This window comes from Cynocephalus volans, chromosome 3 (assembly GCF_027409185.1).
Source record: "Cynocephalus volans isolate mCynVol1 chromosome 3, mCynVol1.pri, whole genome shotgun sequence".
NCBI classification, from domain to species: domain Eukaryota; kingdom Metazoa; phylum Chordata; class Mammalia; order Dermoptera; family Cynocephalidae; genus Cynocephalus; species Cynocephalus volans.
In genome coordinates, this window is record NC_084462.1 from 76,429,913 (window position 1) to 76,457,353 (window position 27,441).

The 27,441-nt window shown below is 43.9% G+C and overlaps 1 protein-coding gene across 11 annotated transcripts; it reads right to left on the reverse strand.

The window, feature by feature from the left end:
* TPM1 (tropomyosin 1) lies at positions 1 to 27,441 on the reverse strand. 11 transcript variants are annotated; one of them, XM_063092098.1, is made up of 10 exons: positions 27,196 to 27,440; positions 26,258 to 26,383; positions 25,935 to 26,060; positions 13,981 to 14,114; positions 11,760 to 11,877; positions 10,399 to 10,469; positions 9,546 to 9,621; positions 9,037 to 9,099; positions 8,666 to 8,735; positions 1 to 854 (listed from the first exon to the last, which is right to left on the reverse strand). In XM_063092098.1, exons 1-10 carry the CDS (start codon positions 27,307 to 27,309, stop codon positions 772 to 774), a joined length of 981 nt encoding a protein of 326 aa, XP_062948168.1. In that variant the 5' UTR covers positions 27,310 to 27,440; the 3' UTR covers positions 1 to 771. The 11 variants fall into 11 exon arrangements, with proteins under 11 accessions (XP_062948168.1, XP_062948171.1, XP_062948165.1 ...); XM_063092094.1 differs by lacking the exons at positions 1 to 854; positions 26,258 to 26,383 and adding exons at positions 5,526 to 5,723; positions 7,163 to 7,241 and having other exon boundaries at positions 27,196 to 27,429; XM_063092099.1 differs by lacking the exon at positions 1 to 854 and adding an exon at positions 7,159 to 7,241 and having other exon boundaries at positions 27,196 to 27,438.

Sequence of the window (27,441 nt, forward strand, 5' to 3'; positions counted from 1 at the left end):
TTTAGAAAATGTCCTACAATGGGCATTTTATTCCATATCATTTTACAATGTTTACATATAGTTATTATAACTCTTAAAAAAATTTTCTTTACCAATTGTATGTAGTGCCTTAATCTTTCACTTTAACATGGACAATTGAAAAGAGTGGAAATCCACATTGAATGCTATCCTACAGAGTTGTAAAGAGCTGCAAGTGTGCCAATTAGAAAGGAATGGAAGTCATAAAAGAGCAGCGTGGCTTACAAACCCTTGGCTTTAGTGAATTCAGGCATATGGAATCCATAGTCTCATCTCATAGTAAAACTCAAGACAAAATAAATTAGTGTTGGACGGAATTCTAAATTGTACGATATTGAACAAAAGACCACACGGGGACCTTTTGTTTAAAGTAGCACCAATCCACACCTGATTGTGGTTCCAACATTAATCTTCTTACTGACTCTATTGTTGGCACTTTGAGTGGAAATCTTTCTGCTTTAGTGAGAATTCCTACACTGCCTAAGCATACTGTGTTGCTAAACTCTCTACAAAGTGTGGCAACATCAACCTGGGAAATGGCACATTTAAATCATTACTGCCCTGACCTCGGCTTGCCATTTTGTGTGTGTTTTCCCCATCCCCTGACCTAGCTGGTATTTTGCAGATGTTTCTGTGACAGTGGTAAAAGTAAATAAAAATGCATTTAAGAGGTTTCATGGTAAGCAGGTGTTTAAAAACAAAACGAAACAACAGAAACAAAATCAAAGAATGTGGTCGTAGCTAAGGAGGTTTTCACATGTTGTTTAACTCCAGTAAAGTCTGATCCAGCATCTGATGCATACTAAGGTTTTCTTCTTTGGCATGAGCCACTTTCTCTGTGGTGGGATTAGAAAATTAAGTCATGAATAGCTGCGCTTTGGACACAATGATGGTTTATACATTTAGGCAGGCAAACATCAGTCACAAACACAGGATGAGATGATTAGACCTAGGCATGCTTGTGAGACATAACTCATTTCCACACAAGGACCTAGGAAGGGGGAAGACATCTTTGACCCAAGGAACCACAGGCACAGCAGATCCTCACAGAGCAGTCAAATGCACCTTCCACCAACAATCCACTCAGAATAAAATGCAGGTGGGGTGTGGTGACAGTTCACTGACTGTATGCCATGGGAACAGGGAGAGGTAAAAATCAAATACACCTTGCTGCTCTGTTACACAAACTGAAGAAATGAAAAACAGCAGACATTTCTGAGTTACAGGCAGTTAAAGGTCTGGGTGTCATGCTGTAACACAATCTCACAGAAAACGAAGAGGACATAAATAGGTTTTCTGACAACTTTTTAAATGATTTATTTCTGTTATTCATAAAAAATTATCACGTTTCATGCACACTTAGGACAGTCTCAATATTTTCATAGTGCTCTATTTATTATTAGCATGACATTCTCACCAGATTCCAACAACTGTTAGACTGAATAAAGCATACCGTTCAGGACTTGATATGAGCTGCTGTTTTCAAAAGTTTTTTGCCCTAGCATAGGTACATTTAGTCATATTTCAAACACTATACCACATATTAAGAAGTTAGGAATATGAATATGTAATAGAATATACACACACACTTAAAGCAGGACTCAGTTGTCTGTGGGAAATAAAACATTTTTTTAATGATCCTCATTTTGTATCAGTTCAAAACAAGAGAATCTGCTATTGCAATGAGGAGTGCTAAATTGATTGTGATATTTACCCATATACATGATGTATGTATTTGACCACAAAAGCTGTTTTGGGATTAAAGAGAACTTAATTATTCCAGATATATGTAGGAAAATACAGGCAAGGCCAGCCTTTCAGCCCATTCCTTTCATTTGCATTTCTGTCGAAAGCAAGTGTTTTCAGCCTTAGTGGTTGAAGGCAGGACAGTCTTAGATTTCCTGCACATGGGCCCCATTCCTAGAATTCAGCCCAAGTTTTTTCACACTTAAATTTAATCCTCATTCAGGGCAAGCTTTAGTTCATTAGTTAGACGGCGGTTTTGCTCAAGTTGCTGGTAGAGTTGATCTATACAGGTCAGCAAGCAGGTTAGCAGAAAAGAAGAGGCAGAAGGAAGAAAAGTTAGTCAGACTTGGTGGGAGGCAGTTAATAGACTGTGAACACAGATACCTCAGGCAGGACAGCAACTGGTCACTTGCTGAAAAGTTTACCTTTACCCCATGGTCATCTGTCCTGTGCAGGACAAGTGGTCGGTAAAAGGTCTAGCAGACTTAGGAAGGGCCAGAATTTCTCTTGGTGCAAATGGGAGGAAAAGGGAGCAACAGGGTAAGAGGTGAGAGGGTGACTGTTCCCCTTGTACCTCACTAAAACCACCTTGTGAACTGAGCCATAAGCAGTTTCTGGCAACAGATTCAGGAACTGAGGCCTGGCTGCAGGTGAGCCCAGCACATCAACCACCCCTTGCTAGGGCTTGGTGGAGATCTTAGGTGAGACCTCCACCTGTCCATTTCTTCTCACCTCTTCCTGAATCCTCTCCTCTCTGCTCAAAGGGCAGCTTTCCCCTCAAGTCACACCATGTGGGGGCTACTGCTTCTGCTACATTAATGTTTTTGAAAAGCACAACTAATCTCCCTGTCCTTCCCCCAATCACCATTATACAGGGAACAAATTCTGAACTCTTGTCCACCTTTAATAGAGCGTGTGTTACCCTACTCAAACAGCAAAAGAGCAAGCATTTCTCTCAACTCTGAGTTAGAATTGATCTGTTTACGTCTTGAAGAGATGGCATTCATGTCTGGTGCTAATGGATGTGCATAAAATGAGCAAAACCTTGAACATCTATACGAAGGCTAGTGTGATATAAGTTTTACATACTGACATGCAACCTGCTCACACAAGGAAGCAAACCACAACAGTCAGTGTGTATCTGATCACCCAGGGGACACCCCAAAGACCAGCAAGAGCCTGGTACCCACCAGGAGGATGCATGATTGCGTTGAATGATGGTGACAACCTGGACCTAGAAATTCTCCTTAATGATCCTGAAAAGCTAACAATCCTACCCCTGGGGAAATGTGCCATCTGCATCCCTCAGGTCTGTTGGGAAACTGAGCAATTCTCACGTTATCTTTCTCTTGTAAATGGTAGGAGATGGGGAAGATGCTATGCTTATGTTCTCTGCTTGGAATATCTGCTGCCTTGTCAACTTTGTTCATCGAAATTTCCTGAACATTCAAAACCCAGTCAAATGTCACCTCCTCCAGGTAGCTCCCAGTCAGAATTATTCTTCTTTGTTGGCTTTAAATGCACAATGTCTATTTGTTCAGACTTGCTTCATTCATCTATCTTCCCACAAGATGGTCAGCTCATCGAGGGCAAAGAGCATTTCTGTCTCATCTTTTTACCACACCTCCACAGTGTCTTGCATGTGGCATATGTTTGAGGGTTGCAAAATGTAAATCTCATTACTATTTTCACACTATTGTCATGGAGAGATGTTGCCAGGGGCAGGCAGGATGTCTCAGTCTGTTCAGCCCAAATGTTTGGCCAAGGTGGGATGGGAGAACTTTGGAGAAACCCTAGAGAATCCAGATGGTTAATGTGAATTCATCTTAAATGACAGTGGTTCCTACCACAGCCTCCTCTGGACCTGTTCTACTTTAGCTGCCATGAAGCTAGTATGCCTGGGTGGCCCAAGGACAGGAACCAGATATGTTTATACCCTCAGAAGTGTTCTCCCCTCCTGTTCTACAGAGACTCCCAGAGGCCTGAGGCCTCTAGTGCCCAGACTGAGCAATGCTTTTGGTTTGGTCCAACTGAGGTTCTTGAGCAGCTGCAGCTATGGCCTGGCCCTCCAAACTAGCAGCCTGGGTTCCAACAACTTCTTGACAAACTCAACTTGCTATTTATCCTGTTGTGTGTACAAACCTTCTTGGGCTACTCCAGACCTGCCTTCCCAATGCACAGTTTCCCATTTCCTCATGTGGAGTGGATTTATAGAAAGTGAAAGTCTCTGAAAGGATTTCTAAAAAAATGTGCCACCAGAATTAACTGAACATCTGCTCAGTGGAACTTTTAGACTTGTCAGTTTGACTATGGCAGGAAGCAGGATTACTCAGAGAAGGATACACTACTATTACTCTGAATTTAAAAAAGAACAAGACAGGAATCATGGACAAAAACAGGACCAAGGAGCCTTAGGAATAGAAAAACATGAAATTACAGAAGTCTTTGTACTATCAAGGGAAAGACATCGTCCAGATTCTAAATTAAAAAAGAAGAAACTACCATACATTACTAAAATACTTTAATTCACAGCACTTTTTAAAAAAAAGAGTTTTCTCTCTGCTTTGTAGAGTGACTGATGCTATTTTTAGAGTTGGTCCAAATTAATTTGAGTATAATGATATATCAGCCCTCTTGGGCTAACAAAAACTACACAAAACAGACGAAAATCACCCATATTTAAAATACAGGAGAAATATAGCCAGATGGTTGAGGAAGGAGAAATGTTGGGAATTAAACTAAAGTCCACATCATTTTAAAGTTCTAATTTTACTATGTATTTAAAGAAAATCACTTAATTGCTATTTAAGGAATGAACTATTGAAGCCCAAATAAAATACAACTGTATTCTGAACAATTTCCACTAACTACTTTTGGATTAAAAAAAAAAAAGAATCAACTTTAATGGCTATATTTTAAAAATGTCCACAAAGGAAAAAAAAAAGCTATCAAACACAAAGATTATATATATATGTACAATCCCTTCTAAAGAATATAAAATATCCTTAAAAGCACAAAAATTACAACTTGAACATAGTAATCATATTTAGAAAACCTAATGTCATTTTCATGATCAAAATGAAGTTGACTGAGTAATGAATATACTTGAAAACCTTGAACTCTTCTTTGTGCTGTAAAAGAATGATCAACAATAACCACAACTTACATTGTTTGAATCCAAGTTCTCTTTCACCTTTCCCAATATGTAAATTCTAGCGATGTGGGATGGCTATAGAGCCATTCACCACAAGCCTTTAATTAGTTAGCCATGTCCTCCCCAGCAGGGCCATTCAGATATCAACACAGAGAGGCCACCACATCCCAAACCCGACCTCTGGCAGAGGAAGACAATGCTCAAGCCAGATATTCTGACTCCCAAAGAGCAATGTCTCCCGTGCAGAGGTCCTCAACCCAGACTGCGTGTCAGAACCATCACAATTCCTAAAATGCACAGATGCTGGGCCTTACTTTAACCTTTGGAAACCAAAACTCTGAGAGGGACGCAGGCATGGGTATTTTTCTAAAGTTCCACAAGAGACTACTGCTTTTGAAACTCTTGATATTCATGTATAATGTGCAGAATGAAAAAAAAGCAAAACAAAAACCAAAAAACAAAAAAACCCAAAAGACAAAAAACAAAACCAAAAAAAAAGCAGCAGCCAAAAATTAACCCTCATATGTGTGAAGCAGATTTGTAGTTTTATTCAGTGTTGAAACTAAAATGTCAATAAATAAGAAGTAAAAAGAATAGCAAACAGAAATAGCTTACACAGTGTTTATTTTACACTGAAACGAAGAGCTTCTGTACAATAGTAAGCACAGTGTGTGCCTGGCCCTCAGGCAGGATGCCAAGAGAAAGAACCAGGGTCAGCTGGAGAACAGACAAATGCAGATATCAGAGAGATGGGACATCCAACTCGATGAAGGAGTCTTGGGAGAGGTGAAGCAAAGAAATTTATCTGCGTGAAGATAAAAGATGGGAGAAAAAGAAAAAAAAGTGGCACAATGGAAAACAGAAAACCAGACAGATGAGAGCAGCACTTGAAACACAGACATGCGGCAGACATGCAAAACCCACTGCCAGCTGCATCCTTGGGAGGATGTTTATCCTTGCCCATCAGTGTCTGTACCCACGGCTGTCACAGGCCCCGTTTGGATAAGGATCCATTTTAAGACCAAGGAGCAGAATTCAAAAACAAATCTTAAGCTAAACCCACATTTCAGAATATTTAATCATACTTGATGCTAGAAGTTTTTCCCATAGAATCACCACATTTTAGCACTGGATAAGACCTTAGAGATAGATGATCTGATCCACCTCCTCATTTACAAATGAGGAAAGAGAAAATGGAATTATCTCTAGTTTCCATGCTGGCAGTCACGTCTCTAAGGGTTTTTTGTTTTGTTTTGTTTTTTAAGAGTGGAGATTCTGTAACGTCCAAGGCAGCAGGCACATGCCACACTCTTCAAACTACCATTATTTTGCACAGGTAAAAGAATGACAGGTGGGGCCTGGAAATGAGATTTCTAGCTTTAGTGGAGTCCAGTGTGGTATTGGAATGAAGAACCCTCGGTGAAACATTCCAGGTTAGAATTTAAAGAGGCAGAGTAAGTTTAATGTTTAAGTATGGTTAGCAATATGTAAATTAGTTGTGTATGCTCTAAGTTCTTCTCATGAGAACAAAACCACCTACTCCAACTCTTGCTGCCTCACAGTAAAATATGGGCCACTAACTCCCAAACTTACTTTGTGTTTTATTTCTCATTTCTTTGACACAGGTTGTGGTAAATGTTTACTGTGGGTATTTTCATATAAATATAGAAAACTAAAGGCTTTGTTTCCCAGCAGGAGGTTTAATTTACTCTAGAATTCTTAAAAAAGTGAGGAAGAGATGATCTTTTATAGCACCGTTCTTTAGGCTGTATTAAATCATGCCAATTTCCTTTTCCTCAGATTCTTAATAACCTGACACTTTAGAGTTTCCTTATATTTGGTCATATTGTACTTTACTGAATCTCAGGAAATCAATTTTTGATATTTCTTGAGAAGTTTCTGCACAAGTACATGGCCTTCTAGCTTTAGTTCAGTCTAGTTTAATTTTTAAAAGTATAGTGCTCAAGGTCATTTATATTTTAGTTCATTGCATGGCAGGAACAATCTAGTTCAGTGTTTATGAAATCAAAGGATTCTGAAAGGAAAATGATTTGTATAGACAGACTTAGTCCACTTGGCCTTAATATTAGTAGAAAGTGAAAGAACGACTATCCTAGGTTATGTAAAGGAGAGCGAAGAGAGGGTGCAAAGACGAGCCCATGGTGCAGAGAAGGGAGCGGTAGTGAGGTGATCACACCAGCATGAGGGTACAGGTGCAAGCAGGCGGGGTGGATGAACATTTACATGGAAGTCATATCGTTGAGAGCGTGGTCCAGCTCCTCGCTGATGGCTTTGTACTTCAGTTTCTGAGCGTACAGCTCGTCTATGACCAGGAAGTGGGAGGCAGAGATGCAAGGACATGGAGAGTGATCAAGAGATGGAGGGTGAGTGGGGGTGGCGGGTGCCATCCCGACACAGCAGCAAGAAAAGGGCAATGCATGGAGGGGGGTGCCGCAGCAGGTGCCAATACAGGAGGCGTGCGTTTTGTTTTTAAATAAATTGAAACAAAAACAAAGAGAACAAAACCCATTAGAAAGTAAAATGAGAAAGACTCAATATGAAAATCATAACAAATATGGTAGGTATATCAGTAAACCATGTTAAATCCTAAACAAAACCCCAGAAGGCTATCTGCTGGGTGCGTCATGGAACACCTTTCTTTTACAGAACTATATTTTCATTATACCAGAGTAGTCAGCCACCTGTAGCTATAAACAATGGAAAAAAATATCCACAGGCAGTGTTTTGGAAGAACAATTTGAGACTATAGCCTGTAATCCTCATCTGGTTGCACCTTCAAACCACTGACTTCCTGACCAAAGTAGACCACTGGGATATCGATTTCTTAGTGTCATTTAAACTACGCCTGTGGTCTTCCCACTTAAGCTGCCTGTTAGTGGTCCAGAAGGTTTGAGAAGTGAGAGCCACACTTTTTATGGTGGTGTTGTGGCAAGCTTGCCATTTAGTTTTTGTAATGACAAAGGTTTCCTGCTTTGCTGCACTTTGGCAGATTGTCCTGAAACCATTTGTCATTCTGTCTTCTTCACTATCTTGGTTATTATATGCACCAATTTCTAGTCCCTTCTCTAATCCCTTCTGCCTGTGATGTATATGGCTTTTTTCTTCCTTCTTTTTTTCACGGCTAACCTTTCACAAGCCTCAGAAGCTCCACATTCAGGATTTCTGTGAGATGAGAGTGGGTGTAACTAAAATAAAACCTAAACGTCTCACGGGAGAAATGCTTACGTATAATTTCAAAATACAATGCCCTATTGATTTCCTCCCTCTTTCAGTATATAGAAAATTTTGCTAAAAAACCAAATGACTTAAACTCCAAACCCTTACGTTAAATTTATACTTGGAAGAAGATGGATTGTGTCTAAAAACAAATCCATGTCATTCTCACAGTGAGGCATTACTAAAGATACAAAATACTCTAGAGTCATTCCCACTTATAGGGACCTCACTCACAATGAAAAAATAAAACTTCTGATGAGCATGAAGTAAAGCTGGATGGCATTTTCCATGACAAAAAGAGTGTCCTGTCTGGTGGCTAACCAGTCACCTTGTGAGAAGACTCAGGTCTAAGAGTTTAAGAGCCACAGATGAAAACCCCAGAGGACAGATAGGAAGAATGTGCAAGAGCAAAGAAGCATATCAAGGTGGATCCACTTGGGTTGGAAAATCATTTTGCCTGGTTAGTATTCAACTGTAGGACTAAATTAAAAACAACACTTAAAATCTTACCTTCTAAGTCATCAATGCTTTTCTCCAATTTAGTTACTGACCTCTCTGCAAACTCAGCTCGAGTCTCAGCCTGTAAATGATTTTATTTAAGTCAAAGTTGGGAAGTTTTACATTTCCAGTAGCTACAAATATAGGGAAAACTAGAGCACAAAAATCAAGCATATCGCCCTTAAAATGGGTCTGAAACTACTTGTCAGTTTCAGTCACTACTGTGAGATAGCAGCCAGCACAGCACATTAACTCCAAGACTACCTCTAAATATTCCTGAGTTAGATCATCGTAACTTTAAAATGAAAAAGCCCTGACCAGCTCCATGAAAACAAATCCATTTAATATCCAGTTGGCTTCACCCAAAACTCTCATAATATTACCTCCTTCAGCTTGTCAGAAAGGACCTTGATCTCCTCCTCATATTTGTCTTCCTTCTGCGAGTACTGTAATTAGAAAGATCATTCCAGATGTCAGGCTGCAGCTCACTATACGCATGCCTTCTACTACAAAGAATGCACCAGCCCAGCCAACAGATGTTAAAGATCTTCTAGGAGGTAACAGAACCTCTGATATCAAATGGCATACTATAATACATTCTCTGCTCTCTTACCTATTGTTTTACATGGGATAAGAATAAGATAACTTATCTATTTGGCACTTGGTTTAAATTAAATTGATGACTCACATACCCAACATAAAATACATTCTCTATTTAAAAAAAAAAAATCTGTCATCCAATAACATCAGAAAATAACCTTGAAATGTTGCTATTTACTAAAATGCCTACTGTACTGTTGCTTTCATCAGCAGGGCCTTGGAGGAGAAAAAGTGGGCCTCTTTTGAACAGCTCTTAAGATGCTTTTTTCCCCACACCATGCTCCTGGCCTACCTTCTCAGCCTGAGCCTCCAATGACTTCAAGTTGTTCGTCACAGTTTTCAATTCTTCTTCAAGCTCGGCACATTTGCTAATGTTTTCGATCAGAGGCAGAAAGGGTGGGAGACAAGCCAGAGGAAGGAGAAGAGAAAAAGGAGAGGGGTGGGAAAAAATGAAAACTGAGCACTAGAGATGAAGGACTGCCTTAAAGTAGCCAAATCATCAGGTACTAAAAATGCGCAATTTTGCCAAAGACACTGCCCCCCCAACCTTGCAACAGCAGAAAGGCAGGGTGACAAAATCCAACAGTGTTGAAGAGTGATAATTTGGCTTCTTTTTTGGCTGCCCTAAAGAGCATTTATGAAGGAAAAAACAAAGGAGCATAAGGACCAAGAGAAAGCACTTAAAGCAAGATATAAATAGCAGAGGGTGTAGTGAAGGTGCAGTCGCTATACCAAACTAACGAGTAGGCACTGGAAGATGAAAAACGTCTGGGTTGTAGTTAAACCTAAAAACCACATATGAGCCATCAGTACCTTATCCTCTGCAGCCATTAATGCTTTCAAGGTCTGATCCATTATTCTTAATTGTTCTTCCAGCTGTCGAACTTGGCTGTTAGTGGACACAGGAAATGCACAAGGCCATTCACAAAATCAGTGTGCAGGTAAGGCATGCAGTGATACACGCATTCATACATAGACACCCCACGAGTCCTCTGTGTTCCATACTCGTGGCTCATTCACATGAAATGAGCATAAAAGGAGCCTGGAGCTGAAACAGGTAAATGTGTAGCTGCCAGAAGGTCATGCTGTTAAGTCACTGCTCTGTAGCACCCCACACGCGGCCTCCTGGCACTGGGCCCACTTACCCTTCTGAGAGTTCAGCCCGCTCCTCTGCACGTTCCAGGTCACTCTCAATGATGACCAGCTTACGGGCCACCTGCAACAGGACAAACAAACATAGTACACACATACCGTGGGGCATGTAAGCTTTGTGTAGGGGTGTGGGGATTGGATTCCATCAACACCTAAGGGTTCTTGTCTAAAAACAGTATGATCCTCTTTCCAGCAGACTGGAGAGAAGCAACTCCATCAGGAATGCCAATAGAGAGGAGACCAGAGGCTTCTGCTCACAAAGACCCAGAATGGTTAGTTATGATCAGGCAGTCTCAATTTGAAGTCTGAGCCAGGCGAAGTCTGTATGATTACATAGCAGCCAGACCAAAGTGTGGAAGGAGGGAGAAATTCACAATCTCAAAAATAGCAGTAGGATGAGACATGATGTATTTTACACTGAAAAGGGGTGGAGGGGCTGCCAAGAAAGCACTGAAAATAAACCTAATAACTCCATCCATTTAGAGCTCTGTATATCAACCTCCTTTTTGTGGAGGAAGTTAAGAATGCAAGAGAAGCTAACATGTGAGCTAAATTGGTGAGATGACTAACAAAGTCAAATCTGTATTCAGTGGAAGAAAGAAGCTGAGAGAAGGGATTTTTTGAAAGCAGTTCCAAATTAGTAGACAGTGTAATCTGGAGATGGAGATGGAGATGGAGATGGAGATGGAGATGATGATGATGATGATGATGATGATGATGATAACAAAGAGTCAATGCCATTTTAGGATGGCCATGATGGGATTCAATAAGGAAAAAAAACTAGAACCTTAATAGTCACGTTGACTCTGTTATCACAGAAGGCTGTTTTCATGGGGACATAACCAGGAGCCTGACTCACTTGTAAACCTGTGTTGATAACTGGTTTCTACCACCCTTGTGGAGGAAGGCCTGCATGAATCTACTGAGCAACTGCATAACCTGTGGTCTGTAAGCAGCCTGAACTGGACGTGCTAGGTGAATCACACCAGGAGGAACTGCTTATAGCATGACAGCCTGAGATCCTCCTTCTGCAACACACAAGAGGCCTAACTCAACTGTCCCTTCTCCTGGCCAAAGATGTTTTGTCCTGGTCTTTGGCTGGTGGGGAAGGAGGTGGTGGTGTTTGTTCCTTCTTCCCAGTGCTATTGCTTGGCTTCATGATAAAGCCTGGGACCTCCTAGCAGGATCAAAACAAGAACTGTTTTCTGGAGACAAAAGAACTTTGCTCTCAAAATCACCCATTCCTGCCGAGGAAGCAGACGGCTTCACTCAGGAATCAAGGCTGCATACTGCTTCCTGGCTCCCTGAAGGCCACTGCTGGGGGTCCCTAAGGCTTTGGGCCCCAGGATCTGACCTCTTCATACTTGCGGTCGGCATCTTCAGCAATGTGCTTGGCCTCTTTCAGTTGGATCTCCTGAATTTCCATTTTTTCTTCATCCTTTTGGGCTCGACTTTCAATGACTTTCATGCCTCTGAAAAGAAAGACAAGCAGGAAAACCCGAGATTTAGAGGTGACCTCCCAAACTACAGTGCACTGCTGTGGTCTGCGAGGCTTAGTGTAAATGGCAGACCAAAATAGAGCACAAAGCTACTTTTATTTTCCAACCCATGAAGCAAGACTTTCCAGAGCTAATAACAGAAAAAAAGACACACATTGCTCTCTGTTCACTGTGAATGAAATCTCATACTTTGGGTACTGGTTGAAACTGTCCAGGCATCTAATGTTAAATGAAAGGTACCATGTCAGGATCCTGTTTGAATCTGGGAGGCATGGAAACAGGAAAAGCCAACATGCTTTACTTGTTAAATACATAATGGGATTTCTTCCTTTTCCTATGGGAAGCCTCAGCTTTAAAATGGACCAAAGCTAGAACAAAAGCAAATTTATCTTCATGTATCTTTCTCTACAAAGAAGGTTCTTACTCCAACAACTGCAAATAAAAATATTAGACAGGCCCACATGAAACTGCTGATATTTGACCATTTCAGACCTATAAAAATGGCAATTTCATATGGTTCAACCAAATACATTAGATAAAAAAAACTTAAAAGTTTTGCCTATAATGAACCCCTTTCATGATTGGGAGACAAGACTGATACCATCTTCTATGCTCATATGTATATTAGGGGCCTATGGCCTGATGTTACATTTCAGAAAATGTTAACTGACCTATGATATTTTACAGATTTATGGAATAACAAGTCATGTTAAAATGGCTTTCACTTACCAATATTTAGTAGGCAGTCAGTTAAGTAAACCACTATTTTTTGATGAAGCACTAGAATATATTTGAGGAGACCTGAGTTCTAGTTCTGGCTCAGCCACGAATATGCTGTGAACTTTTGGGCAGGCCCCATCAGTCTCTCAGTCCTAGTTTTCTCATTTGTAAAACCAGGGGACTGGAGTAAAAGATCTCTAAGTTCCTTTTACTCCAAAGTCTAACATTACCAGACTGCCTTTAAGGTTCACTAATAAGTACATTTCAGGAAGAAGTCAGTGACAAAACCACTGTTACATGTACATTGTAAGAGAAGTCATCTTAAAGAATTCCAGAACCCTTCGTTAGTGAAGAAACACTAAGCAGCAGTGAATATGAGCTGAAAACTTTAGCTAAAAAGCTTCTTTAATCCTAAAGTCTGAAATCACTCCTTATACATGGTGGCAGGAAGCAGAGGCTCACTTCAAAAATGGAGAAATGGACAAAAAGACTGACTGCATTCACCTGCACAGCACAGACAGATACACTTTCAGAGTTCTGAGCCCCACGGTACTATGCCATCCCTCAAGCAGCAGAATACTCTCTCATCTCATGGAGTCTTTCTTGGAGTGCTTCTATGCAACATGGCAAGCATATTAACTTGAACAGTTGGGCATAAGAGAAAATGCCGTCCAGAATAAATGAGGTTGTGCAGGACTACATGAACCATGTTTCTCTTCTACCGCAACATAGCTGAATCTTGGACTAATAAGTCAGGTAGAGCCAGGTTACAGGGGAGGTGAGCTCTGAACACACAAACATCTGACTGTATTTATGTATGTGCATGTTTCTTATCTGTATATTGAGTCCAAGTACAAAACAATTTACATTCTGCAAATCATATTTGTTTCATCTGTGCTTTTTCTTCCACCTATCTGTTAGACTATATGAGAACTGACAACCCACAGTTCCTTTATCTAAGCCTAAGCCTCCTTGGTATATTTTAAAATAAAGTTGTATATATATATTTAAATGCACAATTGCTCTGTGGTCAGTAGGAGTGAAAGAACCAACATGTATCCCTGGAATTGCTCATTTACACATCTGTCTCCCTCGTTGGACGGTGAACTCTGAGAGGGAATGAACAAGATCTTTTTCTTCTTTGCAACCCCGGTGCTTAGAACAGTCCTTTGCACTCTAGTGTTCCAATAATGCTAAATGAATGAAACCAACCAAGTTATATCTGGCATCAACTGAGGAAGTGATCTCACCAAGGGACTGTTGAATTCTTAAACCTCAAAGATCAGAGAAGCCCTCCGTTCATTCCTCCAGGAGGAAGGGCTTGTGGTGAGAAGTGGCTGGATGAGGCGTTCTCACCTCTCACTCTCATCTGCTGCTTTCTCGGCCTCCTCCAGCTTCTGCAAAGCTGTTGCCAGACGCTCCTGGGCACGATCCAACTCTTCCTCAACCAGCTGGATGCGTCTATTCAGAGAAGCTACATCGGCTTCAGCCTAGACAGAGAGAGTGAAAGATTTCAGAGTGGGAGAGAAAGGGAGGGTAGCGCCTTCAGGAAGTGGCTGGAACTGAAGCCTGGGCCTTGTGGTGAGCTGCCTTTAAGTGCACTACAAGCCTAGTCAACTCTGGAGTTCTCACATACGGTTATATACTCACTTATGCAGTGAATGTCCATATTTGTGGACCTATATGCACAATCCTCATCGGACAAGTAGACCATTAGGAAATACTCTCTCACGTGGTTCCTTTCTTCCATAGATTTCAATGCCCTGGCTTTATTTGCCTGTTAAAGGAGAGTTTTATCACAGTCACCTCACTCACTGGGGGCCTGAGGTGTGAACAGAGACAAGGCTTACCCAGGCTCAGCCACATAAGACAATAGCAGTACAGTTACAAATCAGACTCAGGAGTTTCACTCAACGCTCCCTTCCTCTAGCCACTTTCTCAAGGAGCCTTATGAAGGAACTAAAATATTTTAAAATTCAGTGGTTCTAAAATACACACCATTTGGAGACCCAACACAATCCAGTAATTCCCCCCCACCCCCTTTCAGTAATCCCCCTTAGAATAACTGGCTGCACTGGAACAGAGCCAAGACAAATTTCCCAAGTGGTTTTAACATAAGCCTACTAGAATTTCTTAAGAGTCAAGGTTGCTGCAAGAAAAGCATAAAATTGCTAAGGGGAAAAGCAACACAGATACTGTTTTACTTGGTATGTATCTCTGAAGTAATTTTTTTTTTTTTTTTTGGCAGATGCAATGATTACATCCTGTCATGTAGGCATTTGTTCCTACCAGCTTCAGAACACTTGCAAGACTGTGATGGTCCACTGTACACATATGCATCGATGGCTGTTTAAATACTGTGCATGGAAGTGGAAGATGGGCTTTACTAATCAGGTACAATTTCCTCATCCATTTGATATATACCCATCAAGCAGTGGAGGGGTTTTCAGGACATTTGTGAGTTTTCTAAAAATTATAATACATACTTGGAGATACATGCTAGTTGTCTGTATATATTCCTGTCTTCTTCATTGTACTATAAGCTGCTTACGTCCAAGAAATCACAGTTCTCTGCGCAGAGTATGGGCTCAATAAATGTCTACTGAATAAAATGAGTGAAACCAACCTAATTTAAACAAAAGCAACTTTCTTAGCTCTCGGACCCATGAAACACAGAGTTTGAAATGTTCACGTAGTTAGAGGCTGCCTTCACTGCCTTGAATCAAAGGAATATGGTAACATTCAACTCTTTGCTGATCTGGAAGATTTTAAATGCCAAGTTTTATCTGGGGAAGAGAGGTGAGTAGGGTATTTCCAACCATGGTAAAGTGCTCTATAAACACTTAAATAGATTTTTACTGGGAGAAAAAATTACAATGTAGCAATTGGTTGAGGGAGGCAGGGAGCAGGGCAAATGTGAAATGAACGGGAGGAGTTTGCAACAAAGTACCGGCTACAAAGTAAATCATTATCAGTGCACAGCTAGTAACTGGGCCCAGCTAGGAGTGACTGGCAGACAACCGGCTTTTTGTTTTTGTTCTTTTAAGGAAGGATGAGGGTTATCCTAACAAATTTCTTAAATACAGGGAACTATCTTTTAAAAACCATTAGCCCTATTTTTTTTTAAAATTTGGAAGAATGCACATGAAGGTATACTTTTATTTCAGGTCACTTTTCTGTATTTTTTCACTTTTCTGTATTTTTCATTTCCAATAAAATTCTATTTCTTTTATGAACAGGGGAGAAAACAAGCAAGCAACTCAGAAAGTGGAAACAAAAACAAAGAGAAAAACACACACACAACCAATCACACAAAAAACCCTACGACAACAACAAAAAATTCTGTGATATAACACTGAGATCAAGGGTTCAGATCCTTATACCAGCCAGCCACAAACAAGAAAACCCAAAAAACTCTGGAGTGTCTAGATCATGTCCACAAAAGCATTTTTCTTTTCTTCTCCCCCTTTTCTCTATTATTATTTTTAATATGAATGCAAATATCCTTGCTACCAGAGCTGTGACCTATCAGAAATGTAAACAAGATTAAAAAAAAATTTTTGTAGCCACCAAGTTCTAAGTTCTCTGCTCTGCTTTAGATCTGGGCCCAAACCTAGAGGACTTTGTACTTACAGAAAGATTGTTTATGCTCTGGGGAAAGAGCCTTCTAGGTGACACTCAGGTCTATGTCCTCAGCTCCCCACACAGCTGAAGCACTAGAGAGGAAGGAACTACCACCTTATGTTCATTCCAGCTTCTGCTCACAAGCTCTCCCTACCTGCACACAAGGTCCCCACCAATTAATCTGTATCTACCTCCTTATTGCTCCCCCCACTGCTGACCATCCTTTCTCTTAGCTCTTGACACTGTGTTCAGCAGAATAAACATTACTTATGCTTCCCCGCCAGAAGCATTTTGTATGATATGAAGGGTGATGTCCTACAGGGATACCAGCCAACAGGGCCTTATACAGGGTGCCCAAGCAATGATTGGGAATGAAGATCTGTTCTTACGAGCCAGTGTGACACATAGGCAGGACTGCTGCACAGAGAGATCTGCTAGTGGTTGGCCTGAGGAGCCACTGCAAGTGTGCAAAATGGGGTCTCAATTTTTTAGCTGTAAGGGACCCTAGGCATCATCCAGGTCAGCAGTTCCCTCAACTGGCTGGATGTCAGAATCAACTACGAGATGCGTATTAAAAATACAAATTTCTAGGCCCTATCCCTAGAGATTCTGATTTAGGAGGTCAGAGGGGGAGGGCAGGAATCTGCGCTATAAATAAGCAACCCCTTCTACCTTCCACCCTCTATCACCCCCTAAAGCACTTGGCATATCCGGTGGGAGCCACTCATCTAGTTCTTTGCTAAAAAGGAGGAGGGAGGGATCTTTGACTCAGAGTGCTGAACTATGCTTAGGCCACACAGCTATCCGTGGGAGACAGGACTAAAATCCAAGTCCCCTGGCTCCTTATGTGCTGGCTCATATCCTCCTGGCCTCCTGGAACATCATAGAAGCCTTGGAAATGGGCGAGTCTCACCCCTGGAGTCTTTCTCTCTTCTCACATCAAAGTGAGAGTTTCTCCACTATTGCCCCTCCTCCCCCAATTCAACTCCCCCAGAACAGCCTTCAGGGACAGACCTTACCAGGACTAGAATAGTCACTGTAATGAAAATCATCCACTAGACAAGTCATCTCAATCCTTTTTGAAATAACTCAAGGTATAAAATGGAAAACTTTCTAAAATAACACTAATGGGTAATAGGTAGCTCACATAAGGACACAGAACACTTGCTCTGCTCACATAAGGCCACAGAACACTTCCTCTGTGGCCCAGAAGCCAATGCCTATTGCCCCAGAGGTTCAGAGCAGGACAGGCAGAGGTGCCTGTAGGTTAAAGCCAGGACTTGACGGTAGTGTCTGGGTATATCTATCTTTATGTAAAGCGTCCCTGGGAAGACCCTGGACTCTGACTGGTTCTGCAAGCCCTATTTACTGGTCTAATCAAAATTTTGTTTCGGTCTTTAGAATTCAAGATACATTACCAAGGGCACTTCTTTCCATCTCTTTTTATTTTATTTTATTTTTTTGATGTATTATGCTCTATGTTCAAAAGGTTCCACACCTCTGACCTTCACTAGCTTTTATTTCTGGTATGTTTTAAGATTTATCTAGATGTAAATAACAAGGCGTTTGGGGAGGGTCAAGACCCCAGATGCAAATTATTTCCAGGCATGTAAATCACCCTTAGGGTATTGAGTTAACTTTCTTCTAACAACAGCCCATGTGTCGATACTGCCAGCTAAGTCTTTCAGTTTGGGATGCTAGTTTCTTTTATCTCAAAAGTGCTATTGTGTCCCAACATGTAATGAGCTATTCAGAAAAGAGACTGCTGTCACTGCTGCATTAGTAAAGGCTACCAATGTCTCCCTGTAGATCTGTTGCTAAATAACCACCTAGTGCTCTGCACTTGTAAGATGCCTGAGAATTACACTGGCCCTCCCCAAGGTACTAGCTACCTATACAGAAATCAAAGGCACGCACACTGCTCTTACCCACTCCCCAAACAAGGTACTGGCTACCTATACAGAAAATAAGGGCAGGCGCACCATTCCCCCACCCCTAACAAGGCACCATACAGGAATTAAGTGCATGTCCATCTCAATATAGCAAAATTTCACTCCGAATAAGATTTGGGAAAAAAAACTCAAAAACCAAAAACTTTTACGAGGCCTAGATATTCATGAAATCCAGATGTTTTAGCCAATACAACAATAACAAAAAATTAGAAATAGCAATGACTTTTACTTTAAAAAAAAAAAAAAAGTATACCAGTAAAGCTATTAAGAAGAAATACTGGTAGGAGAATACCAGAGTACTTCAAAAAGTTTGTGGAAAAATAGAATTGAAAGATAATACAAATCTCTCCATGAACTTTCTGAAGTACCCTCATATTATATCCTAAAAATCAATCCTCTGGAATATGTTTTCAAAGTCTTGACTGAACCAGAGTGGAGAATGGGATGATCAAAGGTCAAACCTTTTTATTTCATGCAAACTGTGGTTATACAGTGAAGGTTTCACCCAACTTGCTGTGTTAAGACCAAGTGGCTACTGCCAAACTAAACTTCTGCCCTTATATGGTAAGGAAAAGGAAAAAATCTCACTGATGACATTAAGGGGCACTCCCATGGATAACAGATAAACACAACCTCCTTTATCTATGCCAAAGCCCATAATTTATGGGCCATATTTGTATAATGAGAGAGAACAGACATGAACAAGGCATTGTAGTATCCCTGCCTATATATGAAAGTGGAAATGGAGAGTATATATTCCAGTTACAGCCACTCTGGGAGTGCCAATGCAAACATGAAAATGCACTCTCAGTTTTGCCTGTTCCAGAAATACTTACCAACTCCAAAGAGGCAAAGGGGCCGGAATTTTGTAAATTGGTTACTTCCCATATTTAGTAAAGTTACCAATTAAGAATCTACTGGCTGCAAGTGTAAATCTCCTTGTTTGCTGGATACTACCCAGAATGGAAAAAAGGATCAGCTCCTCTTTTTCCTTTTTAAACAAACAAAACCCTAGCAGGTCACAAGACCTAGAGTCAAGCATTACATCAAGCAAAGAAGCCTCATTCCAACATTTTGAAGGGCCCACACACTTTGGAAAAACAAACAAGGAGGAAATAAGGGATGGCCGCTTTTTCCAAGGTAAGTGCTGGTTTAATAGGGCCAATTAACTACAGCCTCTCTGAACCTTTTATGTATTTGAATTTAGTATTTGAATTTAGGCCGACTCTCTAGTCAAATACTTTTTGCAGTGACTTATAGCTTTGTCATTAAACCTTTATCTTTGCTGCCAAGAGAAGCTGTTACTGCTAGCCTAACTCACAGCCAAAGCTATGTCTAATAACTACCTAAATTAGCTATGTTTAAGTTCCAGTCTCAGAAATTAGGAAGAACTCTCAACCTGATATTCTCTCTGCAATGGTCTGACATAGTCCTCAAGAACCTTATCTCATAAGGTTCTGTGACCAACCACCTAAATAGACTATTTTCAAAAATTACCTTAAAATTTTTTGAAAATATTTAAACCACTTAAACATAAAGCCTTAAAAAGAATGAAAGCACTGTCTTTAGCCAACTGCCACAGGAAGAGTACTGTTATAAAAACAATACACAAAACAGAAGGGGAGTATAAAAGTAATAATGTGGCCTTCATAAAATCTGTCTTTTGTGTCTAACATCAGTCACAAGCCAGGAGTCAACCCAAGGCTCTCCCGCATAGGATCATACGTTCCCTCTTAGGCAGGGCGAGGGGAGTTTTCTGCCTTCCAGCACTAATATACTTCAATACACCAAACATTCCTTCCATCTGCCCACTTCCTCTCTCCACTCAAGTGTGAATATGTGTATATATTCACACACATTTGATTAAAAGCATTAAATGGGGTGTTTTATGATGTAGTGAAATGAGCATGCCATTTTTAAGGTGGTGAGCTGCAGGTGAACAGGCACCGGGTGATGCCAGTGCTGTGCAGTTTTAACAACAGCTGACACACAGCACTTACCATGTTATGCCAAACATCTCTGTAGTTTCTTTTCATATTATTCCTTTAACCAACAGGCAGGCGCTACTGCTACCCACATTTTACACTTAGGGAACTCAAGCACTCAGAAGTTAAGTAACTTGCCCACAGCTAGTGGGGGTACCAGGATTCAAATCCTGGCAGTCTGGGCCCAGAGTTCTTGTTCTTATCCATCAGGTTCTATTCGTTCTAATGGGTGAAGGACAGTTGCTAGCCAGAGAGGGAGTGGGAACTAATTTATCACTCAGCCGAGTGCATACACATCCAACGGACTTTTGCTGACTTGTCCTCTAAAGCAAACACTACTGAAAATTAACTTTTGCCTATTAGTTTCTTATTCCTGTCTATTTTACCTGAAACTTCCCCCAGTTAGGCCTTCCTCTGAAGACGACCCACTTGCTTCTCCATCTTGAAAACAGGTCTTGAAGTCTGGCCAGCCATACAACCACGACAAACACTTTAAGAACCATTTACTCAACTCAGAATAGCCCTGCATATAAAGCAGAGCTGGACATCATGATATTGCTTGTCAAAATTCCCAAGGTGTTTGAGTATCTTGATTTAAAACACACACGCACACTCGAAATCAACAAATACCTAAACTACCTCTGAAATCCTGTTCCTGTTTGCTAGACATATTTGCCTTAGGAGAAAGGAAGGAAGCCAGGTATTACATTCAACAAGGGGGAGGGGAAGCCGGCGAGAGAATACACCCAATAACCGCTGACATTCAGCCAACTTTTTTCAAGACTCAGTAACAAAAGAATATCTGTCAGCATAAAAACTGGAGAGGAGGAATGGTTAAGGAAGGGAAAGGTAAAAGGCTGCATACTCTGTAAATGAGCTCTCCATCAGAACCCGGGGCTGTTAGTGTCTCAACCGCCACAGAGAAACAGGCCTCCAGGAAACCACAGGGTCAACGGGGACAGCAGGCTTAACACCCCCAAGACCCGAAGGCAGTGCTGCGCACACCTAGCCTGTCAACACCCCTTCCCAAAGAAACGGATCTCCAAAGGAAGGACCTCCTCCCTCCCTGTTCTCAGAGTAAATGCCGCCAGCGGCAAAGTGCACGTCCCCAGGACAGAATGCCACCACCCCAGAAATGGAACCCCTTCTTGGGAAAGTGCTGCTTCCAGAACCTTCTCAACACCACTCCTGCTTCTCTCAGATGTTTTACTTTAGAGCAGGGCTGAGGAAGAACCGGCAGCGCCCCTCCCCAGAGCCGGGTGCCAGCTGGCCCAGGTGCGCCAGGTGCGTCCCGGAGGCGTGGGGGAGGGGGTCGGTGGGCTCCCGGAGGGCCCTGCGGGGCGCCGTGGGGGAGACTGGGAAGGAAGCGCCTCTGGGGTACCGCGGGGTGATGGGTGGGTCCCTTACAGTCTCCCTCAGCTTCCTCTCGTGGTCCAGCTCGTGCTGCAGGCTGCCCGCGCGCTCCTCCGCGGCGTCCGCCTGCTCCTGCAGGCTGCGGATCTTCCTCCGCACCGCCTCCAAAGAGCTGCTCCCAGCCATCGCGCGGGCGAGCGGCAGCAGCGGGCAGGCGGGCTGGCTGAGGTGGGAGAGGCCGGCTGCTGCACTCCGGCGGCCGCCGCCGCTGCCGCTGCCGCTGCCGCCGAGAGCCGGCCCGCCCCGCCCAGGCCGCTCCGCGCGACCGCGGCGCCCCCTACAGTCCAGAAGCAGCCCGGAAGTCGCGGTCTCCGGGGCGGCGCAGACGAACCGCAGGCGGGTGCGCGAGCGCCGGGGGCGGGGCGCGCACCGCGACCCCGGGAATTTGCGACCCGCAGAATGCACTGCGCATGCTCGCGCCGCCGGGGTTACCCTGCGGGGCTACCTGGCAGGCTGGACCCTCCCGTGAGGGAGGCCACGGCGCCAGGGATTCTACTTCGACTCCCAGCGCCCCTACCCGACGCCGAGGTGACCTGGGGTAACGGACCTAGCTGCTGAGGGCCATGGCGACGCCTGCTGGCCGCAGAGCGCTCTCCTCCGGAGTCTCGATTCCTATGCCCAGGAGGGAGAGAAGCTGAGCTAGGGTTTTGGACCCTGAACCTGCCCTTAAGAGACTGTTCCTCATTGTAAAGAATCCCAGAACACAAGATCCTGACCACAACAATCCTTCGAAGTGAAAACCATAAACATACAGAACCCAGTAGTTAGACCTCCTGTTCCAAATGCAGTCTTCCCAGGTTTCTGGCTCCTAGTTCCCTGCTATGTGACTTTGGGCAAGTAACTTGACTACTCTGGGCTTCATCCGTAAAAATGGGGATACTAGTAGTACTTTCCCCATAGGGCTGCAATGAGAATTTTGAAATAATATAAAGCGCCGAGCACAATACCTTATAATTAAGAACTCAAATAATAGCTATAATTAGTAAATACACACTTTTTAGGAGTCAGGCTGCGGCCTGTAACAAGCTGTGTGGTCTCAGGCAAGCCAGCCTCGCTGGGGCTCACTTTTCCTAAAAACGATCATCACAAGGGTCTTTAGATCTCCTGGAATTTGACCGATTCTGGGCTTGACTGAAAAGCCTCTAAAAGGTACCCCCAGGAAGGCCACAGAACCATATGAGAGAGCTTCTATTCACAGCTGGATGAAAGCTACAAGGACATAATCTCTGGGAACTGTACTCTGATGATTTTCCCCTTTTGGCTGCGGTTTTTTTTTTTTTTTGTCATTTTTGTGACCGGCCGTACTGCGCTCAGCCAGTGAGCGGACCGGCCATCCTTATATAGGATCCGAACCCGCGGCGGGAGCACTGCCGGGCTCCCAGCGCCGCACTCTCTCGAGTGCGCCACGGGGTCGGCTCTGGCTGCGCTTTTAAATGTCTTCTAAGTCTCAGGGTTTTTTTTTTTTTTTTTTCCCCCTCACCTTTGTCACAGGATGCCCTTAAAGTCAGTTCCTGATGTGTTTATGTGTAGGAATAATGAAAAAAAGAAAACATGCTTGACAACCCCCTCCTCCTCCAAGCCCCAACAAGGAACCTCTTTTGCTTCCCTGACTCATTTTCTATGGAGTTTCTCACAGCCTCTGCTGAGACTCACAAACCCCAGGTTGGGCCCTCACATCCTGCAGATGGAGCTTCTCACTTTGTTTCCATACAGTTCATCTGGCCAGGCAGGGAGGTTACAGCTCCTCCTCTAAGACCACAGACTGTGGGCCTCCAACACTGAGAGTGGAGGAAGGGGGCTAAAAGGAGCAGCCAGGGAAACTGCTGGACACTTGCAAGTATTCTAAGCAGCCAACTAGTGACTTAATGCCCTGCTTTTCAAACACCTGGGAGGTCAGTTTCAGGTGAGTTCATTTTCGTGGTGATGTCATTATATAAGAGTTTAGGGTAGTTGTTCTCAGACTTGGCTGAAGGTTGGAATCACTTGGGTTTTTAAAAAATACTGCTGCCTGGGATCTACCCCCCCGAGATTCTGATTTAATTGGCCTGGGATTTAGCCTGACTTTGGGTTTAAAACTTTCCTAGATGACTCTGTGTACCTAAACCACTAATTTAGGAGGTAAAGACTTATGGGGACAAAAACATACTGCAAACATCAGATTCATCATAGCTATTGAGGAAGGTGTTGGGACCAGAAAAAAAATAGAGCCCTCGATCCCCATCAGCCTTACTTAGGTGGAAAGACAACAAAAAATTCAAAACAAAACCAGAGATGCTACCTACTGAATGACAACCTTTTAAGCTAGGAAGAGCACACTTCTGGAACAGGATTGGTAAAGTGCATTGGTAAATTAGTAGAAAAATGTTCATCGTAATAGGAGTAGTAAAAAAATATAAAAATATTTTACACTGGGGATTAATGACAATGAAATGTCCTAATCCCAAAGGTAATATGATTCTATCTCAGGAAGCTGACTTCTCTCCCACTTCTGCCTTTCTCTGCTGACATCTGTCTCTCCTCAAGTATTGACTATTTTTACTAGCTCAGGAATCACTCTAAATATAGCATTTCTTCACAAACTTCTTCAACATCCCCACAGACTCCAAACAACATAAGTATCTTAAAGGGGAAGATGATCAATACACTATCTCCCAAAAAGTATACTATATTTACGGACAGTTTTCCAGTGGGAAAAAAGAACCGAAACATGAACCTCCCTCCCCAGCTGACTTTAGCCTCTTTTCCATTTCTGCCCCACCCCATTCCAACGCTCCCTTAAATAAGACTTTTTGATAAAGACATAGTAGCACTACACAGTTACAGTAATTATCTTTTTTTCCCTTAAGAATTATAGTAGCATTTTTCTCCTCTTGCCTTCAAGTCTTACTGAGCTATTTGGAAATTCTCTGCATTCTTTTCCTTATAAGGAATATCTCTCCTTGATCTATCAGCGGCTCTTTTGAAAAAGCTAAACAAACGTCCTGCTGGAGAATTTGGGGGAGACAGGCATCCTCCATTTAGCCATATACGGAGCAGACATCTGATTTGCATTATACAAAGCGGGCTCAGTTATATATGTTTTTTGGCTCTTTTTCTGAATCCAGGTAGTTTATAACGTAAATGTCTTAGCTAAATTAGTGCTTTCCCAAACCCCCTTTCCAAGAACCTTGATTTTCACTGAAAATCAAGTCTGATTTTTGTCAGATTCTAAATGTCCTATGTCTGGATTTCTCATTTACAAAGCACACCTGGAGATACATTTCAAGCCTTTACTGATACACGACCCTTCAGTAATTTACATTTTACTCTCAAACAAAAAATTCTGCTGTTGCACTTGGTGGTTCAACTTCTGGGCATAGCTTCCCCTTTTGCTCATACATTCTTGGAATTGTTACCAACTTCCCAAGAAATTCTTTTCTAATTGGGCCTCTAGGCTTAATTAGCTTGTAGAATGGAATCCAACGGTGTGAAAAGGAGTCAGTCCTTTGGAAATCTAATGCTTGGTTTAGCTTTCCTAAGCAGAAGAGGCAAGCTCTTCGGTTAAAAAGTTTCCAAAGGGCATGGACAAAGTGCTAGTAAAGCTTTAGCCCAGTGTGCATCACCCCTGAAACTATGTAGTGGTTGTCAGAATGCTGACAGGTGGGGGTGGGGCAAGCAGGAGAGGCAGGGGGCAGCTAGCTCTCCATACCATATAAAGCACTGAGCTATATATAACTCCCAGCTTACTTTCTGGATCTAGTGCTCTCAGACTGCAGACCCAAGCAAGTATCATCTTCCCAGGCAGATCTTAAGGGCGGGATTAAGGCTTCCCTAGTGAGAAAGGAGGCCTCTAAGTGTCTCAGTGCCCCACCATCAAGCTCAGCCTTCTACATAAAAGTAGCACTACGTAGAGCCCAGTCCCTCTATACCCTGTCTAGACCCATCACCGAAAACCAGACCTTCCCACCCACTGAAGATGGCAAAAAGAAAAAAAAAGAAAAAACTAGGCATTCTCTGTGTACACAAACCTTGGTGATGACACCTCACGGGTTTTCTGCCACTAGGGAGGCAAGGTTCACCTCCAGAGTCCAATTGCAGCTGCTCTATTCTCCCCGCTTCTCACCCACCCACCTTCACCCCAGGTAGACAAAGAAGAGGAGAAAAAGAGAGAGGAATGGATGAAATATAAATGCGTGCGTGCAGTAGCAGTCAGAGGCAGCATCCGGTGCTCTGCGCCATGGCTGGGTTGTGTGCAGGTGGAGGAGGTAACACTCCTCCATTGCTCTCCGGCCCCTGTGGTGACCCCAGAGTGGCCACACGGTCAGGAGGTGAGGGAGCAGCGTGAGCGTGCACTTACATCGGTGGCCTTTTTCTCTGCCAGCTCCAGTTTCTCCTGAGCATCTTTGAGGGCCTCTGAGTATTTGTCCAGTTCATCTTCTGTGCCCTTGAGTTTCTTTTGCAGCGACACCAGCTCATCTTCCAGCTGGGAGTTGGCCGTGGGGTACGGGGAAGGGGGGAGGGGGTGGTGCAGCAGGCAGCGTGATACCGCAGGGGAAGGGTGTGGGTGCACAGAACCAGAGGGAACAGGGACAGCGGGAGAGACAGAGGGAAAGACGGAAAGAGAGAGAAAGAGAAAGACATAGTTAGCCATTCGTGTGCCGCGCCGCGCGCCCGGGGTACCTTGGCGGCGGCCTCGTCGGCGGCCAGGAGGCTGTCCTCAGCCTTGTGCAGCTCCTCCAGCACCCGATCCCGCTCGTCCTCCGACGCCCGCAGCAGCTTCTCCTTCGCCGCGATGTCCTCCTCGAGCTGGGGGGCAGCGGCGGGCGGGCGCGGGCGGCCGGCACGGGCCGGGTGTTAAGACACACATACAACACACGGGCGCCGGGTTGGCTGGGGCCCCTCGGGCTTGGAGCGCCGCCGAGCTGGAGCTCAAGGGCCCCGAGGTAACCTCCTCTCGCCCGGAGCCAGAACCGCTCGGTGGCTCGCCCCGCACCCCGCCTCCTGCCGAGGTCTCAGCGGGCTCAGGCCCACAACGTGCGGGCGCAGAAAGTCGCCCGTTTGCCTGGCTTCCGGGCCGTGTTCTCCATTCTGTCCCACCTTTGTTTTTAGGAAACAACTCCACGACTCCTCTCTCCTCCCACACAGTCTCCGTCCCAGTTAAGGTTCCATTCTCCCCAGTCAAAAGTCCAAAGAACTTGAGACACATTCAGGACTTGACTCCCTTTTCCCTTCCGCGCCCTTCCTTTGAATGTCCCCGGGAGCTGGTGCCCGCGTCCCCCCCACCCCAAATTGATTCCCAGTCCCGAGGATCGAGTGCCTCCAGGACTTGAATTGACTTCGCGGACTATGGGAACCCGAGAAAGCAAATTAGCGTCCTCAGATGAGAGTGAAAATAAAAGTTAGGATTAGCCTGAGTCTTGCGGTTTCCCTCCCCCTTCCCAGACGCGCGCCCCTGGCCGTCCTGGGTGCGCGCGCGCCCGTGTCGGGGGTGGCTCCCCGAGTGCTCGGGGTGGGGGGCTAGGAAGGGGTGCCAGGCTCGGCTCTGGGGTTCGGGGCACCCGGCCTGGCAGAGCCCGGGCGACCGGCGGGCGCAGGGCCGGGGGGCGGGGGGCGCAGACCTGCTTGCTCCTGTCTTCCGCCGCCTTCTTATCGGCCTCCGCCTGCTCGGCTCGATCCAAGGCGTTCTCCTTGTCGAGCTTCAGCATCTGCATCTTCTTCTTGATGGCGTCCATGGTGGCGGCGGCGAGGGGCCCTCGGGCTGCGGTGGGAGCGGCGGGGCGAGCGCGCGGTCGGGCGGCGGAGCAGGAGTGCGAGCGCCGAGCCGCCGGCTGCTCCCAGATATGTACTTTCCCAGGGGGGCGACC